The sequence below is a fragment of the Myotis daubentonii genome, chromosome 15 (assembly GCF_963259705.1).
Source record: "Myotis daubentonii chromosome 15, mMyoDau2.1, whole genome shotgun sequence".
Classification (NCBI taxonomy): Eukaryota; Metazoa; Chordata; class Mammalia; order Chiroptera; family Vespertilionidae; genus Myotis; species Myotis daubentonii.
Genome location: NC_081854.1, coordinates 21,139,624 through 21,159,959, shown reverse-complemented (window position 1 = coordinate 21,159,959; position 20,336 = coordinate 21,139,624). Strand labels below are relative to the sequence as shown.

General features: G+C 50.9%; 2 protein-coding genes across 3 annotated transcripts in view; one reads left to right on the top strand and one right to left on the bottom strand.

Annotated features, from left to right (window-relative positions):
• Positions 1–20,336, top strand: part of NFKBIB (NFKB inhibitor beta) — a 34,401-nt gene that overhangs the window by 12,057 nt on the left and 2,008 nt on the right. Inside the window, exons 2-4 of one of the 2 annotated variants that reach the window (XM_059666629.1) lie at positions 5,127–5,189; positions 19,640–19,745; positions 19,826–20,246. In XM_059666629.1, the coding sequence (XP_059522612.1) occupies positions 5,127–5,189; positions 19,640–19,745; positions 19,826–20,246 (590 nt within the window). The remainder of the gene's footprint in view (positions 1–5,126; positions 5,190–19,639; positions 19,746–19,825; positions 20,247–20,336) is intronic. The other variant, XM_059666631.1, reaches the window with a different exon arrangement.
• Positions 7,690–14,410, bottom strand: LOC132216917 (uncharacterized). The gene is given in 1 exon segment (XM_059666619.1): positions 7,690–14,410. A coding segment is annotated over 1 exon segment (5,145 nt). The 5' UTR covers positions 13,909–14,410; the 3' UTR covers positions 7,690–8,763.

Sequence of the window (20,336 nt, the reverse complement as noted above, 5' to 3'; positions counted from 1 at the left end):
AATATTTTTAAATTAATTTTGTAGAAAGAAAGGGAGAGTATAGAGCAGCGGTTCTCATCCTGTGGGTCGCAACCCCTTTGGGGGTCGAACGACCCTTTCACAGGGGTCGCCTAAATACATCCTGCATATCAGATATTTACATTATGATTCATAACAGTAGCAAAATTACAGTTATGAAGTAGCAACGAAAATAATTTTATGGTTGGGGGTCACCACAACATGAGGAACTGTATTAAAGGGTCGGGGCATTAGGAAGGTTGAGAACCACTGGTATAGAGAGATAGAAACATCAATGAGAGAGAATCATTGATCAGCTGCCTCCTGCACACCCCCTACGGGGGATGGAGCCTGTGACCAAGGTACATGCCCTTGACCAGAATCGAACCCGGGACCCTTCAGTCTACAGGCTGACGCTCTATCCACTGAGCCAAATCAGTTAGGGCTGGCCTGTAGAGTTTCTAATGAGAAATCAGATGTCAGCTTTATTGGAACTCCTTTGTAGGTAACAGTTTGCTTTTCTCTTGCTGCCTTTAAGATTCCCTCTTTGTCTGTAATTTTTGGCATTTTAATTATGATGTATATGGGTGTGGTCCTGTTAGGTTCTTGTTTGGAACTCTTTGCCTCCTCAATTTGTGTGACTTTTTCCTTTTCTAAGTTAGGGAAATTTTCTTTCATTATTTGTTCAAACATGTTCTCTATCTCTTTCTCCCTTTCTGCCTCTTCTGGCACACCTGCTTTGAATAGTTATGTTTCATGTTATCCCATAGCTCCCTTAAGCTGTCCTCCTGTTTTTTAATTATTTTTTCTTGTTGAGTGATTTTTTTTTCAACCTTGACTTCTCATTCACTGATTCGATCCTCAGCTTACCCTAATCTGCTGTGTATTCCTTCCAATGTGTTCGTTATTTGTGCTATGTCATTCTTTATTTCATTTTTTTTATTTTTTTATTTTTTTATTTTTTATATATATTTTATTGATTTTTCACAGAGAGGAAGGGAGAGGAATAGAGAGTTAGAAACATTGATCAGCTATCTCCTGCACACCCCCTACTGGGGACGTGTCCGCAACCCAGGTACATCCCCTTGACCAGAATCGAACCCGGGACCCTTCAGTCCGCAGACCGACGCTCTAGCCACTGAGCCAAACCGGTCAGGGCCATTTTTTTATTTTTTAAATAAATCTTTATTGTGCAGATTATTAGAGTTGTTCCTCTTTTTCCCCCCAAAGCTCCCTCCACCTGGTTCCCACCCCACTGCATGCCCTTACACCACCCCCCACCACTGTCCTCATCCATAGGTGTACGATTTTTGTCCAGTCTCTTCCCGCAGCCCCCAACCCTCTTCCCCCTGAGATTTGTCAGTCCACTCCCTTCCTATGCTCCTGATTCTATTATATTCACCAGTTTATTCTGTTCATCATATTTTTTATTCACTTGATTTTTAGATTCACTTGTCGATAGATATGTATTTGTTGTCACTTTGTTCTTCATAATTTTTATCTTTACCTTTTTCTTCTTCTTCCTCTTCTTAAAAAATATCCTTCAGCATCCTATCTAATAAAAGAGAAAGATGGTAATTGGCGTACGACCGCTACCCTTCCCATTGGCTAATCAGGGAGATATGCAAATTAACTGACAGCCAAGATGGCGGCCGGCAGCCAGGCAGCTGATGCGAATAGGGAGGCTTCCTTGCTTCAGTGATGGAGGACTCCAACGTTCCCCACCTGACTTGCTGGCCTCTCAGCTGCAACTCTAAGCAACTATGTTGCAAATATAGAAGCTAAAAAAACCCCAGAAACCTGCTTTACTCAGCCGGGCTTCAGCCAGCCGGACCGCAACATTGTATCAAATACAGATGGTAAATAAAGGCCAGAAACCTGTTTTCAGCAGCCGAGGCCTCAGAGCTAAAGCTGGCCCAGAATAAAAAAAAAAGAAGAAGAAGAAGAAAAGGAGCGGTTGGGAGCTTCAGTCACCCGTCAGCCTGAAAACGGCCCTCAGCCCCTCAGCCAGACTGGCCAGGCACCCCAGTGGGGACTCCCACCCTGATCCAGGACACCCTTCAGGGCAAACCAGCCAGCCCCAACCCGTGCACCAGGCCTCTATTCTATATAGTAAAAGGGTAATATGCTTCCCGGCACCGGGATAAGCGAAGGCACGAGGCCTCCCGGCACTGGGATCAGCGTGACAGGGGGCAGCACCCAAACCCCCTGATCGCCCTGCGGCTCTGTGTGTAACAGGGTGCAGCGCCCTAACCCCCTGATCGGCCCTGCTCTGTGGGTGATAGAGGGCGGCACCCCCCCCCCCCCCGCCACGGGCCCTGCTCTGTGTGTGACGGGGTAGAGCCATAACCTCCCCATCGGCCCTGCCCTGAGTGTGACAGTGGCGGCGCCCCAACACCCTGATTGGCCCTGCTCTGTGGGTGATAGAGGGCAGCACCCCAACCCCCTGATCCGCCCTGCTCTGTGTGTGATGGGGGGCGGTGCCCCAACCCCCCTGATGGGCCCTGTTCTGTGAGTGACAGTGGGGAGCTCCTCAACCCCCTGATGGGCCCTGCTCTGTGCGTGACGGGGGGAGCTCCTCAACCCCCTGATCGGCCCTGCTCTGTGCATGACAGGGGGAGCTCCCCAACCCCCTGATTAACCCTGCTCCGTGTGTGACAGGGTATGGAGCCCCAACCCCCCTGATGGGCCCTGCTCTGTGTGTGACAGGGGGCAGCGCCCCAACCCCCTGATCTGCCCTGCTCTGAGCGTGACAGGGGGTGGCGCCGCAACTTCGCTATTGACCCTGCCTTGAGTGTGACAGGGGGCGGTGCCCCAACCCCCCAATCGGCCGTACCCTGAGCGTGACTAGGGGTGGCATCGCAACCTCCAGATCCGCCCTGCTCTGTGCATGACAGGGGGCGGCGCCCCAACTCCCCAATCGGCCCTGCTCTGAGCCCGACCAGGGGCTGCACCTAGGGATTGGGCCTGCCCTCTGCCACCCGGGAGCAGGCCTAAGCCAGCAGGTTGTTATCTCCCGAGGGGTCCCAGACTGCGAGAGGGCACAGGCCAGGCTGAGGGACCCCCCCTTCCCCCCGAGTGCACAAATTTTTGTGCACCGGGCCTCTAGTTTCATATAATACTGGTTTGGTGGTGATGAAGTCCTTTAGCTTTTTCTTATTTGTAAAGCTCTTTATCTGACCTTCAATTCTAAATGATAGCTTTGCTGGATAGAGTAATCTTGGTTGTAGGTTCTTGCTATTCATCACTTTGAATATTTCTTGCCACTCCCTTCTGGCCTGCATGGTTTCTGTTGAGAAATCAGCTGACAGTTGTATGGGTACTCCCTTGTAGGTAACTAACTGTTTTTCTCTTGCTGCTTTTAAGATTCTCTCTTTGTCTTTTGCTCTTGGCATTTTAATTATGATGTGTCTTGGTGTGGTCCTCTTTGGATTCCTTTTGTTTGGGGTTCTCTGCGCTTCCTGGACTTGTAAGTCTATTTCTTTCACCAGGTAGGGGAAGTTTTCTGTCATTATTTCTTCAAATAGGTTTTTAATATCTTGCTCTCTCTGTTCTTCTGGCACCCTTATAATTCGGATGTTGGTACACTTGAAGTTGTCCCAGAGGCTCCTTACACTATCTTCATATTTTTGGATACTTTTTTCTTTTTGCTTTTCCTGTTGGGTGTTTTTTGCTTCTTCGTATTTCAAATCTTTGACTTGATTCTTGGGATCCTCTTGTCTGCTGTTGGATCTCTGTATATTATTCTTTATTTCAGTCAGTGTATGCTTAATTTCTAGTTGGTCCTTTTTCATATCCTCTAGGGTCTCACTAAATTTATCGGCGGTTTCTAGAAAATTCTTGAAAAACCTTATAACCATGGTTTTGAACTCTATATCCAGTAGTTTGCTTTCCTCCATTTCTGTCATTTGTGACCTGTTTCTTTGTTTCCGCATTTTTTATGCTTCCCTGTGTTGATAGAGTGGCTTTGTGTTCTAGGTATCCTATAGGGTCCAGTGGCTCAGCCTCCCTAATTACCTGAGGTGGACACTCTTGGTGCACCCCTTTGTGGGCTGTGTGCACAGTCTTGTTGTAGAGAATCCTTGATTGCTGTTGGTATCACTGGAAGGAATTGACCTTCAGGCCAATTGGCTATGAGGACCAGCTGTGTCTACAGTGGGAGAACTACTGTGCTGGAGACACCTTATGGGGCAGGACTTGCTTCATTGGGGCTTTGGTGCTCCTTGAGTCTGTCCCTTGAGTGTGTCACTTATGGATGTGAAGAGTTGTAATCTGGTCTGGTCTCACACTGACCACTGGGTACACTGGCTCTTGGATCTCCAAGGAGGTACAAAGTCAGCCACTTCCTGAGGCTGCCCAGCAGGAGCTACAGAGAGATCTGCAGATTCCTCCTTTTTGTTTGGGGTTTGGAAGTGCCCAGATGAGGCCCAGCTGTGAAGCAGTGCAGGGTGCTGGCGAGACTTAGGGGTTCTTTTGGAAGCTTTGGAGTTCTCTGACCCAGCTGCAGTTTGTTAGGTTTTATGCTGCGAAAGTACGGGCCATTCATATGCAAAAGCCTCTGTGCACTGCTTGAGTGGGGTTGTAAATTGGGTGGGGCGGGGTCTCAGGCAGTCACCAGAGTGGAGCAAACAGCAATGGCTGACAGTCAGCCTTGCCCCGGAGAGTTCCCCGGGTCTCTGTATCCCATGCCCCCATTTAGGAACAGTGATCGCTGCAAGCACCTCTGAGAGAAAGCCACCCTCGTGTTCCGGCCCAATGCCAGACAGTCCAATTTCTCCCCATATGAGTCTGGGTCCCCAGAGTCTTGCCCGGAACTGGAGTCCAGAGCAATTGGGATCTTGTATCTCCCTCCTGATTGAAAAAGACAACAGCGCACCCAGTTGCCAGCTCGTTTCGCGCGTGCCTCTGTACCTCCGCACCTTCGCACCTCCTACCAGTCTCAGTGTGCTTTTCTCTTTCCTTCTAGTTGTAGAACTTCCACTCAGCCAGCCTTCCTGTGGCTCTGGATGATATCGTTTTGTCTTTTAATTGTAGTTTTGATGTGGTTGTGCGAGGCAGCAAGTATGGGTGATTACCTATGCTGCCATCTTGGTTCTCCGCTATGTCATTCTTTATTTCTGTTTTCCTAGTTCCTATATCTTTTCTCATGCTGTGGAGCATCTTTACCATCATTATTCTGAACTCTATATCAGGTAATTTCCTTATCTCCATTTCATCTATCTCTTCTTCTGGAGAATTATCTTGTTCTTTTATTTGGAGTGTGTTTCTTTCTCTCCTCAGATTGGCTGCCTTTTTGGGTTTGTGACTATTTTCTAGGTAGATCTGCCACGCCTCTCAATCTCTAGTGCAGGACAGTGTCAAATGTTGTTTCTGACTAAGTAGATCAGGCAAAGATTCTAAGCCTCCGGAGACTGTTTCTGTTTACAGACTGATAGGATTTTGTTTTGAATTGCCCTCAGGCAGTTGTCCACATGTGTGGTAAGAGTTTTTTCAACAGGGTGGGGCAATTGCTTCTGCCTGGAGGCTAATCGTTATTCTCAGTCTTTTAATAGGCCTGAGCAATTCCCCACCATGGGGCAAGGTGTTTTCCAATAGGGTAGGTCAAATGTCTTCCCCCAGGGAAGCTTGCCTGGGGGAAGCTGCCTGTATAGCAAATGTCTATGTGAGAAAGATGACCTCTGCAGTGTGAGGGAATGACTCAGCACAGGAAATTGGGTGTCTGCCTTCTGAGCTCTAACCCCAGAGCCCCGGATCCTGGCTTCTGCTCACCCAGCTTCAGTCCACTCTGCCCTTCCTCTGCTGGAGCACAAGGTTGTGGCCCCACAAGGAATTTTGTGCTTTGGCCCTTTAAGAGGGTGCCTGAATTTCCAGCCATCTCTCCCTGGCTAACAGCAACCCTGCTGCTTTTCACAGACAGATGTTATGTGGGTACCCTTCTCAGTTCTGGTGCTCAGAGCTGGGGGGCCCAGCTTGGGGATTACACCCCAGAGTTCTCAGTGGCAACCCCCCACAGCTGAGATATCTCCCCAGAACTTCAGTTTCTGTCTGTGGGAGCCTGCCCTCCCTTTCGCACCTCTGTCCCGCCTACCAGTCTGGTTGGGGTCTCCACTTTCTGTCCTCATTTATCAGGGTTCTCCAGTGAGTCTTCTGTTGATTATTCAGGAAGTTTTTCTGTATTTTAGTTGTAATTCCTGGTAATCCTGGGATTATTTCTGTGCAGCATCCACTTGCTCTGCTGCCATTTTTAACCTTCTTTCATTTTCCTTTTGTTAAAAAATATGTCTTTATTGATTTTAGAGAGAGGAAGGGAGAGGAGTATAGTGATTAAAATATCTATGAAAGCTCTAGCTGGGTTGGCTCAATGGATAGAGCGTCAGCTGTAAGGCCCTAAGACCCCCGGAGAGTCCGGCGGAGGAGGCGACGACCCCAAGTCAAACGCAGAGACCGAAACTTGATGCAAAAGCAAGAGGTTCTTTATTACAAGCGCAGCGCAGGGGCTCTCAGGCAGGCAGACAACAACACAAGGGAAGTGCTGGCTGACTGGAGCCCTGAGCAATTGCAGAGCAGGAGTTTATAAAGGCAAAAACCACACGCAGGTGGCCAGGGAAACAGGGAATGGGGTTAACAGTTAACTCATAACTCATCTCTTACAGGGACAGGCCTTTGTTATTAGTTGACTCATTTCCTAGGGGGTCAGGGTGGTCTGGTATGCGCAGACCGATCCCAGGGAGCGATAAGATAGCTATGCTATGACCAAACCAGGGCACCAGAGCTTTACGGGAAGGGTCAGTTGAGACACAGGAGGGGGGAGGTCTTCTCTTTAATCTTACATTAACCAGAGCTTACTGGAAAAGTTGGTTAAGGGAAAAGGGAGGTTTCAGCGGCCTTACATTCCCCCCTTTTCTTTTGGAGAGTTCCAATCATGGAACTAGAGGTCCTTCGTCTAGGGGTACAGTTTGATACCGTTGCTGAAGGACCATCACCTGGACTGCACTGATCCGATCCCGGATGAAGGCGATTAGGCGATTTAATATGCACGGCCCGAATGTTAACAGGAGGAGTAGAATAATTAGGGGCCCTAACAGTGAGGATATTAGGGTTGTGAACCAAGGTGAGCTGTTAAACCAACTTTCAAACCAGCCCTGTTTGGCTTCTCGCTCTCTTTTGCGAGTCTCTAACCTTTCCCTAAGTTTTGACATGGAATCCTTTATCACCCCTGAATGATCAGCATAGAAACAGCATTGTTCTTTGAGGGCTGCACACAGCCCTCCCTCCTTTAAGAACAGGAGATCAAGACCCCTCCTATTTTGTAGGACTACCTCAGACAGGGAGGTCAGAGACTCCTCAAGTTTGGTAATGGAGTGCTCTATATGTTTGAGGTCTTCATCTATAGCAGCTCTGAGTTCTTCAGTGTAAGTGGGGCCTTTAATGAGGGCTGTCGCCCCTGTCCCAACTCCTGCCGCGACCCCCAAACCCAAGAGAGCGGCTAAGGTCAGTGACACAAGTTCCCGCTTATCTCGATGGGAGGGAGGATAGAAGTCAAATTCCTTTTCAAACGCATTCGCTTGATAATACATGATTCTGGGGACTAACTGGACAAGGATGCAATAATCTTGAGAGCGGTTGAAGGCCTGGGCTGCTAAACACGGTGTAAGCCCTGTACTACAGGCCCACCATCCCCCTTTCGGGGGCACTAAGTAATAGCTTGCGGGAGAAGGGTATGCTAAGTTCTCGCTGCAGAGATGCTGGCGGTCTTTTGGCACTTGTCCTATACATGTGCCTTGCCCCGAGACCTCAGTAAGGGTCAGCTTCCCCTGCTGTCCCCATGAACAATGGTCGTGGCTTGTGGTGTTGGTATAGTTTCCCCGGAAGGCTATTCCTTCATAGTAGGGGGGCCTTATAGTTAAGCAGAGCCAGCAAGACTCAGTTAGGTTAGACCTGGACATATTTAAAGAACTAAAGGCCCCCTCCACTAAGCCTAACAGTCTCTGACCAGAGTTTACCTCCGGGTCTATGGGGCCGGCCAGTTCCTCCCAGGAGGCTGGGCTGGTCTCTGCCACTGGAGTAGTGGTAAAAGGCTTTCCTTTCGTGGGGAGCTGCCGGCTGGACAAGACGGGGTTGGGACCTACTGCAACTGGTGGTCTGTAATCGTCTACATCTAATTTTATCTTAAAAAGGAAGCCATCATATTTCCGGGTCTTATCATACAACCGTAGCCCCCATGTTAGTCCCCAGCGCCATTTGTTTAGCTCATATGACCGGCCAGCTGGGGTAAAAGAGATATTTAGAGTATTAATCCATCCCCTATGACCGGAGGATTTGCTCTTATTTCTCTGAACTTGGATGAGATCCCATGCAGGGGGCTCTTTGATCCAATATGCAGTACCAGTTGTCTCACACCCCCATTCTGCACAAAAGTATTCATGTTCAGATCCACAATTTTTCCCGTGTCCCTGCCTATCTTTGGGGCACACATAGAATTGGGACTCCGAAAGAGCCTCGCGGGCTTCGGAATAACTGCAGAGTCTAGGATAGCCATCTTTTCCCTTTCCTATGTAAGTTCGGGACTCTACACCTGACTTGGTTTCCTCTACCGATTCATATGGGAGGTCCCATAGTCTATGTCCGGCTGCCATGGCACAGAGGTCCGGCGTTAGGTCCGGCCACCATGTCCCTTTAGGTGCAATATTGGTGATTGACCAAGCCGTCTGCCCAGTATGGGGGGACAGCACCCTCCAGGTTAGTCTCTTTGGGGCATGGGGGTTGCTACTTATCAGTGGCAGGCTCAGCAAGAGGAGGAGGGCGGTGGTGAATCCGCAGCTTGAGAGGGTTGTCAGTTTTCTCCACAGTCCATCCATGGCCGTCATCATCTGGTGGAGGTGCTCGCTTAACGTGGGAGGCGTGGATCCAAGCGGCTACGCCGTCTACCTTGACCGCTGTCGGGGTTGTCAGCAATACCAGATGGGGTCCTTTCCACCTCGGCTCGAGATTAGCAGCTCGATGGCGTCTGATGTAGACGAAGTCTCCGACCTGGAACTGGTGGGGGACCTGCAACTCCCCCGGTTGGTAGAGGGCAGCCAGGGGAGTCCACACCTCCTTCTGGACAGTCTCGAGGGCCTTCAGCCTGGCAAGCAGGGATTGAGGGGTGTGAGTATCTGTGGGCACAGACCAAGGGTCAGCGGCTAGGGGCGGAGGGGCCCCAAACAGAACCTCGAATGGTGTCACCCCCAAGGGGCCTGGGGTGTTTCGCGCGCGGAAAAGGGCAAAGGGAAGGAGGACCGTCCAGTCCGCCACGCCAGTCTCTAAGGATAATTTAGTCATAGCCTCTTTTAATGTCCTATTCATTCTTTCTACCTGACCTGAACTCTGGGGCCTGTAAGCACAATGCAATTTCCAATCCGCCCCTAGTATCTTGGCCATTCCCTGACTTACCTGGGCAACGAAAGCCGGACCGTTGTCTGATCCAATTACCTTAGGAATTCCAAACCGCGGAAAGATGTCTTCTAAGATCTTCTTGGCGACCACGGTTGCAGTTTCTCTTTTGGTAGGGAAGGCTTCTACCCAACCTGAGAAGGTATCTATGAAAACTAAGAGATATTTATAACCGTATCGGGCGGGCTTCACCTCTGTAAAATCTACCTCCCAGTAACTCCCGGGCCGGTCTCCCCTGAGTCTCTGTCCGGTCCCGACCTGGGATGAATGTATGTTCACCAGCTGACACGCCTTGCATTGCTTAACTACTTCTTCTGAAAGGCGATCAAGTCCTTTGACATAGTGTCCAGTTGCCCGGCTGGTGGAGCTGAGGTGTTTGGCCCCCAGGTGAGTAAGGCGGTGCAGTTGTTGGAGGTAGGCAGTGGCTGCCTCCCTTGGTACTACCATCTTTTCCCTTGTGGTCCTCCACACCCCGAGTTTGTCCTTATGGTACTTTTCTGGCCTTTTAAGCAGGTCTTCTTCCTCCTCTAGGGTGTAGTGGAGGGTCTCTGGCTGTGGTACCGCGGGACCAGCAGCGAGAGCGAGTAGCCGGGGTCCGAGAGCTGCCTGTCTCGCCTCGGCGTCCGCTTTCCTGTTGCCTATAGCTATTTCCGAGGTCCCTTTCTGGTGCCCGGGACAATGAATGATAGCTACTTCCCGAGGGGCATGGACGGCTTCTAGGAGGTCGAGGATTTCCTTTTTATTCTTAATCTCCTTTCCTGCTGAAGTGAGGAGACCTCTCTGACGGTATATGGCCCCGTGCACATGAGCAGTGGCAAAAGCATAACGACTGTCAGTATAAATATTGGCCCGGCTGCTCTCTGCCAGCCTGAGAGCCTGTGTCAGGGCAATTAATTCGGCCTTCTGGGCCGAAGTCCCTTCGGGCAAGCTACTAGCCCAAATAGTCCGGTCCTTGCTGACCACAGCCGCTCCCGCCACCCTCTTACCTTCATGGAGGTAGCTGCTTCCGTCCGTGAACCAGGTGAGTTGAGGCTCCGGCAAGGGAGAATCTCTGAGGTCTCTCCTCGGCCCTGTTTCCTCTGCCAGAATGTCACGGCATGAGTGTAGGACTTCTTTGCTCTCAGGATTTACTTCCGGTAGTAGGGTTGCTGGGTTGAGAACTACCGGAGCCCCGAAGTGGATTCGATCTTCATTTAGCAGGAGACTCTGGTAGTGAGTCATCCGAGCGTTGGATAGCCACCGGTCTGGTGGCTGCCGAATAACACTCTCGAGAGTGTGTGGGGCCACCACAGTCAGTTTCTGCCCCAGGGTAAGTTTGTCCGCATCTCTTACGAGCAGGGCAGTAGCTGCAATTGCTCTCAAGCAGCCTGGCCACCCTCTAGCCACTGGGTCTAGTCTCTTGGATAAATAGGCTACCGGCCTCTTCCAGGGGCCTAAAGTTTGAGTTAGGACCCCTCTGGCTACCCCTTTCCTCTCATCTATGAACAGGGTAAAGGGTTTGGCCACGTCTGGTAAGGCCAATGCCGGGGCCGAGAGAAGAGCCTTTTTAATGTTGTCAAAGGCTTTCTGATGAGTCTCCCCCCATTCGAAGGGGTTCCCTTGCTTTGTCAGCGGGTAGAGGGGCTCCGCCAAGGTTGCAAAACCCGGAATCCAGAGGCGGCAGAATCCAGCTGTCCCCAGGAACTCGCGTACCTGCCGGGGGGTCTGTGGCCTGGGAATCTGGGTGACTGTGCTTTTTCGGGCTTCAGTGAGCCACCTCTTTCCCCCCTCTAGTGCGTACCCTAAATAGGTTACTCTCCGCTGACATATCTGGGCTTTCTTGGCCGAGACCCGGTATCCTAAGCGGGAGAGCTCTAAGAGCAAAGCACCGGTACCTGCTTTACAGTCCTCCTTAGTAGCTCCGGCGAGGAGAAGGTCATCTACGTACTGGAGAAGGGTGATTTGCGGGTGGTCAGCGCGGAAAGCAGCCAGGTCTTGATGAAGTGCCTCATCGAAGATGGTGGGGGAATTTTTGAATCCCTGGGGAAGTCGGGTCCAAGTCAGCTGCCCTGTCATCCCCGAATCTGGGTCTCTCCATTCGAAAGCGAAAATGCTCTGACTGGCAGGATGCAGTCGCAAGCAGAAGAAGGCATCTTTTAAATCTAGAACTGAATACCACACATGGGACGGAGGGATAGAGCTCAAGAGATTGTAAGGATTGGGGACCGTGGGATGAATATCCTGTACCCTCTTGTTGACTTCTCTTAAGTCCTGCACCGGTCGGTAGTCATCAGTTCCAGGTTTCTTTACCGGGAGGAGTGGGGTGTTCCACGGGGAGTGGCACTTAACGAGGACCCCTAGGTGTAGGAGGCGTTGGACATGAACTTTGATTCCCTTCCAGGCTTCTTTGGCCATGGGATACTGCCGTACTGCAATCGGGGTTGCAGTGGACTTAAGCTCTACCATTACGGGGGGCCGTTTGGTAGCTAAGCCCATCCCTGCGGTTTCAGCCCAAGCCTCAGGGTATTGCTGTAACCACTCCGCTATCCCCTCGTCCTCTCGGACGTTATTCTCAAACAGCCGATGCTCATCTTCGAGCTGAAGTGTCAAGAGGGTAATTGGCTCCCCATGTTGGGTCAGGGTAGGCCCCTTGGGGGTGAAAGTGATCTGAGCCCCCATTTTAGTTAACAAGTCTCTCCCCAGAAGGGGGGCTGGGCACTCGGGTATTACCAAGAAGGAATGAGTCACTCTTCCCGTGCCTAGATCTACTGTCCGGGTGGTGGTCCAGGAGTATTGCTCATTTCCCGTTGCCCCTATCACCCAGGAGGTCTTCTGGGAGACTGGTCCTAGCGGTTTCTTAAGAACTGAATATTGGGCCCCTGTGTCCACCAGGAAGTTAACAGGCTTCCCCTCCACCTTAAGAGTTACCCTAGGCTCGGGGAGGGGGTCCGAGCCCCGACTTCTTCAATCACTATCTTCCTGGAGTGCCAGCGCCTTCTTCGCTAGTCTCTTTGGGCACTCCCGCTTCCAATGTCCTTCTTCCTTGCAATAAGCACATTGATTCTTCCTTAACGGTGGCCTGTTGCCCAGGGCCCCTGCCTGCCTTCCTTTTCCTCTCTCCTGTGGCTTACTCCCTTCTATTGCTGCGGCCAAGATACGGGTTAGTCTTTGCTCTTCCCTTTTTTCCTTTCTCTCCTCCTTTTCCTCTCTCTCTCTCTCCTTCCGCTGCTCCTTCTCCTCCTCGGTCTCCCTCTTGTGGTACACTTTCTCTGCCTCCTTAACTAAATCTTGGAGGGTAAAGTCCTGCAACCCCTCAAGTCTCTGCAGCTTTTTCTTAATATCTAGCGCTGACTGCCCTATGAAGGCCATAGCTACCAAGGCCCTCTGTCCCTCCGAGGTGGGGTCAAATGGGGTGTACCGTCTGAACGCCTCCATTAATCGCTCGAGAAAAACAGAAGGCGGTTCAGTGGGCCCCTGGATGACCTCTCTTACCTTAGCCAAATTCGTGGGGCGCCGAGCCGCCCCTCTGAGGCCGGCCACTAGAGTCTGGCGGTAGACCTTCAGGTGCTCCCTACCTTCTGCCGTGTTGAAGTCCCAGTCCGGCCTGGCCAAAGGAAAGGCCGCATCCACCAAATGAGGGAGTAGAGTTGGCCGGCCATCGGGGCCGGGGGCGTTCTTCCGGGCCTCCAAAAGAATCCGCTCCCTTTCCTCTGTAGTAAAGAGAGTCTGGAGAAGCTGCTGACAGTCGTCCCAAGTGGGCTGGTGAGAGAACATAAGGGATTCAACCAGCCCCGTCAGACGCTGGGGATCCTCTGAAAAGGGAGGGTGGTTAGTTTTCCAGTTATAGAGGTCTGCCGAGGAGAAGGGCCAGTATTGGAGTGGCTGAAGCGGAGCCGTTTCGTCATCGTCCCCGCGAGAGGGCGGAGGCCCGTATGGTTGGAGGGGGCAGGCTACAGTCGAATCCGGAGACGCGGGATGTCTCCTCTGACTCCGGGTTCCCTGAGCCGGTCCCTCTGCCGGAGGAGCGGGGGGGGGCGCTGAGGGCTCTGGTCTCTCCGGCGGCTCTGGTTGGAGAGGAGTGGGGTAAGGGGGAGGGGAGTCCAAGAGGAGAAGATCGGTTTGAGAGTCAGCCAGGGGACGTTTCGTCTGTTCTGCAGGAGGGGCCTGGGCCACGAGAACCCGGGAGGTTCCGGACGTCAGCCAGGGTTTCAGCCAAGAGGGAGGGTTTTGGACCAGGTCCTGCCAGACGACAATATACGGCTGCTGGTCTGGATGGCCCGCCGGGCCTGATTGGAACACCTTGTTCTTTACTGCAAAAATAATAGACAGATCAAAAGTCCCATCTGCTGGCCATCCCACGCCTAGGGCTGGCCAGTCGGATGAACAGAAAGTTTGCCAAGGACCCTTCTTGACACTGACGGAAAGGTTGAGTCCCCGACTCCGGACATCCGTCCAGTGTGCCACTGTAAGAGAAAGAGGGGTGCTGCTTCCTTGGCCCATGTTACCTGGATGGGAGAGGAGGAGTAAAAGACAAAAACAAAGAACAAACAATGACGCGACAAGACACCGGATCCACAAGAATTTACCCAGATACAGAACGGCCGCTGAGGGATGATATCCCTCCCTGATGCTAGTCCGGCCGGACACGCGAGTGCCCGTTGCCGGACAGCCAGAACCAGAAGTGACCAAGACCTCCTCTTGGTCACCACCCGTTCCTGGGGCGTCCCCCAGGGTGACAGTTTTTCTGGCCGAAGCCCCTTCGACCAGAGGAGCCGACTCCTTACGGAGCCGACAACCTGTCTTCCTGAAAAACCGAAACTAAGAACGAACAAAGGACAAGACAAACACTGAACGACTCCGGAGTCTGCTTACCTCCAAGACCGATCCCAGCGCTTGAAGGGGGTCGCCTAATCCCGGACGAGCCCCCAAATGTAAGGCCCTAAGACCCCCGGAGAGTCCGGCGGAGGAGGCGACGACCCCAAGTCAAACGCAGAGGCCGAAACTTGATGCAAAAGCAAGAGGTTCTTTATTACAAGCGCAGCGCAGGGGCTCTCAGGCAGGCAGACAACAACACAAGGGAAGTGCTGGCTGACTGGAGCCCTGAGCAATTGCAGAGCAGGAGTTTATAAAGGCAAAAACCACACGCAGGTGGCCAGGGAAACAGGGAATGGGGTTAACAGTTAACTCATAACTCATCTCTTACAGGGACAGGCCTTTGTTATTAGTTGACTCATTTCCTAGGGGGTCAGGGTGGTCTGGTATGCGCAGACCGATCCCAGGGAGCGATAAGATAGCTATGCTATGACCAAACCAGGGCACCAGAGCTTTACGGGAAGGGTCAGTTGAGACACAGGAGGGGGGAGGTCTTCTCTTTAATCTTACATTAACCAGAGCTTACTGGAAAAGTTGGTTAAGGGAAAAGGGAGGTTTCAGCGGCCTTACACAGCCTGCGGACTGAAAGCCCCCAGGTTCGATTCCAGTCAAGGGCATGTACCTGGGTTGCGGGCCCATCCCCAGTGAGGGGTGTGCCGGAGGCAGCTGATCAATGTTTCTCTCATCATTGATGTTTCTATCTCTCTCTCCCTCTCCCTTCCTCTCTGAAATCAATAAAGATATATTTAAAATATATATCTATGAGAGCGATACATCAATCACTGCTTCCTCCACACCCCTTACTCGGGATCTAGCCGGCAACCTGGGCATGTTTCCTGACTAGGAATTGAACCGATGACTTCTTGGTTCGTGGGTCAATGCTCAACCACTGAGCCAAAGCAGCCAGGCGATGACATAATTTTCCTTTAGCTTGAAGGTTTCCTTTATATATTTCTTGTGGTGTGGGTCTGTTGATGATGAGTTCCATAGGCTTTTGTGTATCTGAAATCATCTGTGTTAGCGTTTTTTGGCCTGTAACGTGGGCTGTGAAAGAATTCACAACTAAAATAAGAGATGGATGTAGGAAGTTTATTTTTATTTTCCCAAAAGGGAAAGGGCCAATGCATTGCTAATCAATGCAAAGGCAAGGAACAAAAGCTGCGGTCCCCCCACCCCTCCAGCCCCACCCCCCACCCCCGCCTTTAAAGCCTTGGATAAGGAAGGGAGGGGACTTTTCAGGCTGCTGCTGTTGCTAGGTGAAATTGAGCAGACATTAGCGGGGTTGTCTTCGTTAGTTTTTCAGGAGACAATCCGGGCAGATGTTCTCATGAGGTGTCTTATCCTTAGTATTTTTCCAAAGCTGTAAAACATTTTTAGAGTAAGAGTTATGAAGAGTTCAAAAGAGGCTTGTTTAAAGGAAAGGGAGGAAGGGAACTTTCTACTAATTATTCCTGGGCTGTAAATCAGCAGGGAGGAGGGATGTGTATGTAAGAATGTAGCCTTGAGAGTAGCTTATTTTGCCCCTCAGTTTGAACAGAGGGACTGTTTGAACCAGAGGGCCTAACAATCTTGGGGTTTAATTACCAGGTGCTTCCCGTAAACTGTGGAAGGTACAGCAAAGGAAAAGAAAGGCCTTTTTTCTTTCCTTACAATCTGTATTTTGTCTTCATTTTTGAAAGCTATTTTTGCTGGGTTAAAGAATTCTGGTTGGATAGTCATTGTCTTTGAGGATATTGAAGATATTGTTCCATTGTGTATTTTTTTTTTTTCATTATTCTCTAGTGAGATCTGCTGTCATCCTTATTTCTAGTCCTCTGTACTTAGGTATCTTTTTCTCTGGCTGCTTTTAAGATTTTGGTCTTTATCATTGATTTTGAAGAGATTTTTAAATAATGGATCTTGGTGTAGTTTTCCTGATATTTCTTGTTCTTGGCAGTCATTCACATTCTTGGTTCTGTGGGTTTAAGAGTTTTCAGCAAGTTTGGAGAATTTTCTAGATATTTCTTCAAATATTTTTTCTATCTACCTCTTCCTTTAGGGCAGCAGTTCTCAACCTATGGGTCTAACCCAGCCGTGGGCAAACTACGGCCCGGCCCGCGGGCCGGATCCGGCCAGTTTGAAATGAATAAAACTAAAAAAAAAAAAAAGACCGTACCCTTTTATGTAATGACTAGGGGCCCGGTGCACGAAATTCGTGCACTGGGTGTGGGGGGGGGGGGAGTGTCCCTCAGCCCAGCCTGCCCCCTCTCACATACTGGGAGCCCTCAGGCGTTGACCTCCATCACCCTCCAATCGCAGGATCGGCCCCTTGCCCAGGCCTGACGCCTCTGACAGAGGCGTAGACCCCCATCACCCTCTGATCACCTGATCGGCCCCTTGCCCAGGCCTGATGCCTCCACCAGAGGTGTCAGGCTTGGACAGGGGACCCCCATCTCCCCCCGATCACTGGCTCTGGCCCCCGCCCAGGCCTGAGGCCTCTGGTCCAGGCTTCAGGCCTGGGCAAGGGGACCATCATATCCCCCCAATCCCCGGCTCAGCCCCCCGCCCAGGCCTGATGCCTCGGCCAGAGGAGTTGACCCTCATCACCCTCCGATCACCAATCACCGGATCGGCCCCTTGACCAGGCCTGAAGCCTCCGGCAGAGGTGTCAGGCCTGGGCAGGGGACCCCCAGCTCCCCGCGGTTGCAGGCTCCGCCCCTGCCCAGGCCTAACGCCTCTGGCTGAGACGTCCAGCCCGGGCAGCGGGGACCCGCAGCTGCAGCGGCCCCGCGATCGTGGGCTCCGCTTTAGGCCCAGGCAAGGGACCCCTAGCTCCCGGGACTGCCAGCTTCGACCGTGCCCAGCTCCCATCGCTGGCTCCACCCCTACTTCTTGCTATCACTGGCCAGGGCAGAAAAGGCACCTGATTCTCCGATCATGGCTGGGGAGCAGGGCCAAGCGGCCCCAGGACCGCCTTTTTCCCTGCCCCCCAGCTCTTAGCTCCCCCCTGGGTTTCTGATCACTGTCAGTGGCAGGGGGCTTCTTCCTGCTTTCCCTTTCGCCTCCCTGCATTGTGCCTACATATGCAAATTAACCGCCATCTTGTTGGCAGTTAACTGCCAATCTTAGTTGGCAGTTAATTTGCATATAGCCCTGATTAGCCAATGAAAAGTGTATCGTCGTACGCCAATTACCATTTTTCTCTTTTATTAGTGTAGATGTTTACTTTGAATTTATATTAGTTCACACAAACACTCCATCCATGCTTTTGTTCCGGCCCTCCGGTCCAGTTTAAGAACCCATTGTGGCCCTCGAGTCAAAAAGTTTGCCCACCCCTGGACCCCTTTGGGGTTGAACGACCCTTTCACTGGGGTCGCATAAGACTATCGGAAAACACATATATAATTACATATTGTTTTTGTGATTAATCACTATGCTTTAATTATGTTCAATTTGTAAAAATGAAATTGGGGGTCACCACAACATGAGGGACTGTATTAAAGGGTCGCGGCATTAGGAAGGTTGAGAACCACTGCTTTAGGGACATGTTCCCTGAAGCTCACTGATGTTCTTTCATTTTTAAATGTTCTCTGTGTTTCATTCTGGAGAGTTTCTGTTGTGAAGTCTTCAAATTTGTTAATCTTTTTTTTTTTTTAATTATATTTTTATTGATTTTTTACAGAGAGGAAGAGAGAGGGATAGAGAGTTAGAAACATCGATGAGAGAGAAACATCGATCAGCTGCCTCCTGCACGCCCCCTACTGGGGATGTGCCCGCAACCAAGGTACATGCCCTTGACCGGAATCGAACCGAGGACCCTTCAGTCTGCAGGCCGACACTCCATCCACTGAGCCAAACTGGTTAGGGCTCATTCATCTTTTCTTAATGCAATGTGCAATCTGTTGTTAATTCCATCTAGTGTGTTTTTCATTTCAGGTGCTGTAGTTTTTATCTCTAGGAGTTCAATTAGAATCTTTTTCTTTTATCATCCATGTCTATAGTTAACTTTTGGAATATGTGAGATACAATTATAATGAACTGTTTTAATTTTCTTGTTTGCTAATTCTAACATATGGATCATTTTTGGGTTAACTTCAGTTGATTGATTATTCTAATTATAGGTCATGTGTTCCTGCTTCTTTGTGTGCCTGATGATCTTTGATTAGATGCCAGACATTGTAGATTTTAACTTGTTAGGCTGGTTAGTTTTGTGTTCCAATAAATATTTTTTTTTCTTCCTATAAATATTCTTGAGTATTGTTCTGGGATACAGCTAAATTACTTGTAACTCGTTTGATCCTTTTGGGTTTTGCTTTTATGATTTGGTAGGTGGGTCCTGAACAGTGTCCCAGCTAGCACTCATTATTCCCCACTATTGAGGTAAGACCTTCTGGAGTATTCTTCTCAATGTCCTGTGAATGATGGGTTTTTCCTAGTCTGGCTGGTAGGAATAGTGGGTACTATTCCCAGCCATGTGAGCAATGAGCATACTTCTCCAATTCTTTTGAATGATACTTTCTTCAGACTGGGGTCATTTCCCCAGGCTCTCCTCTTGGGTTCTCTATCCTCTGACTGTAGCCAGTTGGCAATCCCCTATCCCCAACTCAGCTCCATCTCCTCACCTCAGGCAATCTGCTGACTCTGCCTAGGTTCTCTCTCCCAGCACCTTGGCTTGAAACTCTCAAGACCATAAGCTGTGGCAGTCCATCGAAGGCTTCACCTCATTTGTTTCCTGTCTCACACTGTCATTCATTGCATGATACATTGTCCAGTATTTTGAAAACTGTTGCTTTATATACTACTAGAGGCCCAGTACACAAAATTCGTGCACTGGGGGAGGCGGGGGTGGTCTCTCAGCCCAGCCTGTGCCCTCTCGCAGTCCGGGAACCCTTGGGGGATGTCCGACTGCCAAAGCGGTGGGAGAGGCTCCCGCCACGGCTGCTGCGCTCGCCAGCCGTGAGCCCGACTCAGGGCTTCTGGCTGAGTGGCACACCCCCTGTGGGAGTGCACTGACCACCAGAGGGCAGCTCCTGCATTGAGCGTCTGCCCCCTGGTGGTCAGTGTGCATCACAGTGACCAGTCGGTCATTCCACTGTTTGGTCGATTTGCATATTAGCCTTTTATTATATAGGATGTTTGGTCTGATTTATTCATTGATTCATATGGGGGGGGAAATCTGGTCCATGTTTGAGAGGAGGCAGAAGTCCTACTTAATAAATATTGATTAAATAAATTTTCTACATTAACTCAGACCTGACCCTCTCAGATTCCTCACATCTGGTTCCAGAACTGTGGTCACAATGGCTAGCACACAGTTTACTGAATGAGCGAATGCAAGAGTACTTGACCTGTGCCTTCTGACCCCTGTCCTTGTTCTCAGGGCACTGCACTTGGCGGTGATTCATCAGCATGAGCCCTTCCTGGACTTCCTCCTAGGCTTTGCAGCTGGTACTGAGTACCTGGACCTGCAGAATGACCTGGGCCAGGTGAGCCACTGGAAGATAGTGTAGGGCTTGGGGCCAGGATTCTCAGTGTGACTTCTAACACTTGCGCTCTGCTCCTGCAGACAGCCCTGCACCTGGCAGCCATCCTGGGGGAAGCATCCACGGTGGAGAAATTGTATACGGCGGGCTCCGGGTTGCACGTGGCAGAGCGTGGGGGCCACACAGCGCTGCACCTAGCCTGCCGAATGGGGGCACACGCCTGTGCTCAAGTGCTGCTCCAGCCCCGCCCCCAGCACCCTAGGGAAGCCCCCCATATCTACCTCGCTCAGGACCCTGACCACACCCCTGGCACTGACCACACCCCTGCCACCGACCATACCCCTGGCACTGACCACACCCCTGGCACCGACCATACCCCTGGCACTGACCACACCCCTGGCACTGACCACACTGCTGTTGCGTTGTACCCCAAACCCGACTTGGAGAAGGAGGAGGAAGAGAATGAGGACTGGAAGCTGCAGCTAGAGGCTGAAAACTATGAAGGTGAGAGTCCACATTACTGAGAAGGTCCAGGTGACAGCACCTGGCTTTGGGCTCAGCTCTCCTGACTCAATACCCAGCCCCTTGGGAAAT